The sequence below is a fragment of the Gavialis gangeticus genome, unplaced genomic scaffold, assembly GCF_001723915.1.
Source record: "Gavialis gangeticus isolate Ggan-Ray unplaced genomic scaffold, GavGan_comp1, whole genome shotgun sequence".
Lineage (NCBI taxonomy): Eukaryota > Metazoa > Chordata > Crocodylia > Gavialidae > Gavialis > Gavialis gangeticus.
In genome coordinates, this window is record NW_017728991.1 from 136,137 (window position 1) to 141,210 (window position 5,074).

At 70.1% G+C, this 5,074-nt stretch overlaps 1 protein-coding gene across 1 annotated transcript in view; it reads left to right on the forward strand.

Moving 5' to 3' along the window:
* ENGASE (endo-beta-N-acetylglucosaminidase) overlaps nt 1-4,169 on the forward strand; it is a 4,810-nt gene extending 641 nt beyond the window's left edge. The window contains exons 2-14 of the mRNA XM_019514903.1: nt 307-459; nt 541-742; nt 855-1,003; nt 1,088-1,245; nt 1,361-1,509; nt 1,719-1,884; nt 2,031-2,134; nt 2,206-2,315; nt 2,405-2,585; nt 2,759-2,898; nt 2,994-3,099; nt 3,271-3,385; nt 3,475-4,169. Of these exons, the coding sequence (XP_019370448.1) occupies nt 307-459; nt 541-742; nt 855-1,003; nt 1,088-1,245; nt 1,361-1,509; nt 1,719-1,884; nt 2,031-2,134; nt 2,206-2,315; nt 2,405-2,585; nt 2,759-2,898; nt 2,994-3,099; nt 3,271-3,385; nt 3,475-3,840 (2,099 nt within the window). The 3' untranslated portion in view covers nt 3,841-4,169. The remainder of the gene's footprint in view (nt 1-306; nt 460-540; nt 743-854; nt 1,004-1,087; nt 1,246-1,360; nt 1,510-1,718; nt 1,885-2,030; nt 2,135-2,205; nt 2,316-2,404; nt 2,586-2,758; nt 2,899-2,993; nt 3,100-3,270; nt 3,386-3,474) is intronic.
* Nucleotides 4,170-5,074: the final 905 nt, after the last annotated feature.

Sequence of the window (5,074 nt, forward strand, 5' to 3'; positions counted from 1 at the left end):
AACCCCGCTCCCGGCCGGACCCACCCCGACGCGGCTGAACCGGCTGCGGGGCCACGTGGCGGGCGGGGCGCTGCAGCCCTGCCTCAGTTTCCCCTGCTGCCCGTGCACTTGCACGTCCACTTGCACCTCCACCTTGCACCCTGAATCGTTTTTCCCCGCCTCAGGCGGGAAGGCTCCTTGTATCCGGCACGCCCTGCTTTGCCCTGCCAACTACAAGTCCCAGCATGCTCTGCGCCAGAGCTGCAGCCCTTAAAGGGCCCGGCGCCCCCGCAGCGGGGGAGGGGGGCTTGTCCAGGTGAGGTCCAGACCCGGGCTCCTGTGCCGGGAGTGGCACGTGGGTCCTTGCCCCGCGCCCTCACGGCCCTGGCGACTCTCCGCCCAGCTCCCCGTCTGCTGCCGAGGGCCAAGGAGCCACCGTCCTGCACCGCAGGGTCAGCTACACGCCCGAGCCCCTGCCAGGTAAGGTGCTGAGCTGCTCGGGCCCGCGCCCGCGCCTGCCAGCCCCGCCGCCCGCGCTCCAACCGGCCTCTCCCACGCTAGCCCGGCACTTCGACACGGACACGACCGAGCCGGTCAGCTTCTACCTGTCCAGCCTGGAGGAGCTGCTGGCGTGGAAGCCCACCCGCGACGATGACTTCAACGTGGCCGCGACGCCGCTGGCCGCGCGCCAGCCTCCGCTGCGCAGCAAGAGACCCCGCACGCTGGTGTGCCATGACATGAAGGGCGGGTACCTGGAGGACAGGTGGGCACAGCGGGTCGGGGAGCTAAGGGCAGGGATGTGTGCCGTGCCCGTGCAGGGAGGGCGCAGATCGGTCCTCCAAGCACCTCGCCCCTGACTCCACCTTTCCCGGCAGGTTCATCCAGGGCTCGGCCGCACGCAGCCCCTACGTGTTTTACCACTGGCAGTACATCGACATCTTCGTCTACTTCAGCCACCACATCGTGACCATCCCGCCCGTGGGCTGGACCAACGCTGCCCACAGGAATGGCGTCTCCGTGCTGGGTGAGGGGCTCGGGCCTATTGCCCGGGAGGCAGTGGAGGAGGCCAGGCCTGGCCGCAGCTGAGTCTCCCTCTGCCCGGCTGCAGGCACCTTCATCACCGAGTGGACAGAAGGCAAGAAGACGTGTGAGTCGTTCCTGGCTGGGCAGGCGGAGGCGCACGGCGCCGTGGCCACGCAGCTGGCCCGCATCGCCAGCTTCTACCGCTTCGACGGCTGGCTGATCAACATCGAGAACGAGCTGAGCGTGAGCGGCACCCTCGCAGCCGGACCCCTCTCCGGCAGCGCTGGCAGCCACGTCCGGCGCTTGCTGGGGCCGTCCGCGGCCCGGGCGTGACGCCTGCCCTCTGCTCTCCCGGCAGGAGGCGGCCGTGCGGGCGCTGCCCCTCTTCCTGCGGCAGCTGAAGGAGCAGCTGGGGCGGCTGGTGCCGGGCGGGCTGGTGCTCTGGTATGACAGCGTCCTGCGCAGCGGCGAGCTGAGGTGGCAGAACGAGCTGAACGAGGAGAACAGGTGAGGGCAGCGCACGGGGGCAGCGGGGCGCTCCCTCGCCGCCAGCCCGCCGCAGCCCCTGGGGCGCAGCCTGTGCCCGGGCGCAGCCCCTTCCTTCCCAGCTGTCCTGCCGGGTGCAGAGCTGTGCCGTGGGGCCCGTGCCCACTGCACCCCATGCCCCTGGGTCACGGCTTGGCTCCCTCCCCGCCCCGCCCCGCCCCGCCCCGCAGGGTCTTCTTCGACGCCTGCGACGGGCTGTTCACCAACTACAACTGGAAGGAGGGGCACCTGGAGCGGACGCGGGCGCAAGCCGGCGAGCGCTGGGCCGACGTCTACGTGGGCATCGACGTCTTTGCCCGCGGGGACGTGGTGAGTGGCGGCTTCGATACAGACAAGGTGCGTGGCTGGGCTCGGGCGGCAGGGAGCCCTACCCGTGCAGGGGGTCGCACATCCCCGGCCCCACAGGCCGCGGTCAGGGCAGGGTGGGAGCAGGGTTTGCCGGACTGCAGCAGCTGAGCAGGTCACTCGCCCTCATGCCGCAGTCCCTGCGCCTGATCCGCAAGCACGGCCTCTCTGCCGCCCTCTTCGCACCCGGCTGGGTCTACGAGCACCTGGGGGCAGCGGATTTCCTGCCCAATGAGGACAGGTAAGCGGCCGGCTGGTAGGGCGTGGGGCTGGGCGGTGGCTGCCGGCTCCTCTCAGCGCCTCTCCCCGCAGGTTCTGGGGGCTGCTGGCAGAGCAGCTGCCCACGCACAGCCTCGGCACGCTGCCCTTGCACACCTCCTTCAACCTGGGCATGGGCACCGGGAGATTCTCCTCCGGCCAGGTGCGTGCGGGACTGGGGCGGTCACTGCCTGGGCTTCGGCGGGCTCCCGCCCAGCCCAGGCTCAGCCCCGTGCCCGGCCTTCTCGCCTGCAGCAGGTGGTCAGCCCCTGGTACAACCTGAGCGCCCAGGACATCCAGCCGCTGTTCACGGAGCAGCAGGGGCCGGGCGGCGGGCTGCGCACGCACTGCTGCCTGCACGACGCCTGGGAGGGGGGCAGCTCCCTGCTGGTGGCGGGGGCCATCCCGCCCGATGCCGAGCACGTGGCCGTCCGGTGAGCGTGGGCCGGGGCCGGGGCGAGGCGGTGCCTGTGTGCGATGTGCCTCGGGCCTGGCGGGCAGCTGGCCGGGCCGCGGGCACATCCCGCCGCGTGCGGGTGCCGCTGTGCCTGTAGCCCCATGTAACTCGCTCTCTCCCCTGTGCCCGGCTGGGCCGGGGGGTCACCAGGCTCTTCTCCTTCCAGATGCTGGCCCCCCCCCGGCTCTTCCTGTCCCTGCTGTACAAGCTGGAGGAGCCGCAGGCCGGGGTCACGGTCACGCTGGAACTCGCCACCCGGGACTCCGACTCCTGCCGCGTTGGCGACATTGGTGAGGACTGCCCCGTGCCCCCATTTTGCCGGACAGCACGCAGGCATCTGTGCCAGGCTGCCCCCGTGCCCTGACGGCTCCCTCCCCTCCTGCAGGGCTGACCAGGCGGCACCAGCCTCGGCCCCTCCCAGCCCCCCCGCCTGGCCTGTCCACGCTGCTCGGCGCCTGCGGAGAGCGCAGCACCCAGGGCTGGATGAACCGGTGAGTCCCGGTGTCGCGGGGGAGCCAGGGTGCGGCGCCGTCCCTTGCATCCACCCACAACCCTGGGCAAGTCCTGGGGTCTCCAGGTGGTGGGCGGTGGGAGGGCTGTGGCATGGCAGGGGCACGGGGCTGGACTGCACTCGCGCCGACCCGCCGTGCCCTCGCTCTCAGGTGCTACGAGCTGGAGCTGCAGGACTGCGCCTTGCACGAGCTCTCCCTGGTGCTGGCGCGCCGCCCGGCCGGCCCACGCGAGACCCCCTTCTCCTGCCGCCTTGGCGAGATCCGGGTGAGACGAGCACCCAGGAGACAGGGTGAAAGGAGGACGTGGCCCGGGGGGTGCTGCCATCCCCTTGCTGAGCACCGTCTCCCCCGCAGGTGCTGGATGCGGCTGTGAGCCTAGCCTCCTCCCCACCCCTGGTGCGAAACCTCGAGGCTTCCCAGCTGCGATGGCGCCGGGGTCCCAGCCCGGACGAGCTCTCCCTCAGCCTCACCCTGCGCTGGGCCTATCCGGCCGGCTTGGCCCGTGGCTTCTGCGTCCATGGCCAGCGGGGCGCAGGGCCGCCGCGGCTGCTGGGGCTGGCGTACGCGCCCCTGTACCGCGCGGTGGACGTGCCGGTGCCCGCGGTGCCTCCGGGACAGTCCGGCCGCGTGGCGTTCCTGGTGGAGCCGGTGCTGCCCGAGGGGGTCCCGGTGGAGCTGGCAGCATGGGGGCGGCTGGTGCTGGTGTACTTCAGCCCCTGAGCCAGCCCAGTAAACGTGGCCTTGGAGCAGCCTGCGTGTGCCTGCCTCGTGGCCGCCGTGGGCTGGGGCGTGGGGGAGGCGGGGGATGTGGTGGCAGCCTCAAGCTCTGCACTGACCCCAGTGCATCTGTGCCTGGCCCCCTGCCCAGCACCACAGGACCTGGGGTCCAGCGAGGCCTGGTCTCCAGCAGCCCCGAGAACCAGCCCCTGCGCTGCTGGCGGCAAGGGGTCGGTGGGGGTCTGCTGTACGACGCTGCGACGGCGAGCACCTGTGCACAAGGTGCAGCGAGGCAGCGAGAAGGCTCCTGCTCCCCCGGCCTGTGCATCTACCTCCTGGAGCTGGCTCCTGGCTCAGGCTCCCTGCTTCCTGCCTTGCCCCGAGCTGGGGTGTGTGGCCCCGGGCAGGGCACGCTGCTGCCTGCTGTTGCCGGCACAAAGCCAGCACTCCCAGGCTGCGTGGCATGGCCAGGCTGGGCTGGACCCTGCCCGGGACCCCGAACCCCGTGGTCTCGCATTGGGGCTGGCCCCATTCCTCCAGCTTGGCTCAGGCACAACGCGGCTCCGTGCCCCAGCTGCTCCTGGTTCCCCCATGCCTCGTGGGCCCAGTGGCATGCACCCATCTGCTCTCCCCAGGCCTCTTATGCAGAGGAGAGATGATCCAGAGGGGCAACTACTGCAAACGCGGAGGGGCCGGGGCCGCAGCAGAGCACCTGGGTGGCACCAGTTCCAGAAAGCAAGAGACGAGGGAGCTGATGGCTGGAGGAACGTGGGTCTCAGTGCAGCCAGTGGCCCAAGCGTGTCTCCGTGGGCAGCCTCGTGGCTTCCCTACCTGGTGCCCCAGCTCCCCGGCGGCACGCAGCAGCACCTTGCACACAGGGCAAAGCAGAGCGAAGGGCTGAGGCAGCCCAGTGCCGGACGGCCCGGCTCTGCCTGCCTCTGGAGCCTCTGCCCTCTGACCCCGACCTTGGCCCTGGCCCAGTCCCCACTCGGTGCAGCCCCAAGCCTTGCTCCCTGCACGGGGCTGTGCCCCCACCAGAGCCCCCAGTCAAAACCTGAGCCGTCCTGGTTGAAGAAAGAACTCTTTATTAATAATTTCCATAATAATAATAATAATCCTCGTTGTAATAATAATAATAATAATAATAATAATAATACTGTTTATTAGAATGGTCACACCTTCGAAGCATACAGAATGGGCCGGCGCTGGCCTGCGCTCCAGGGCGCGACTGGCGCCG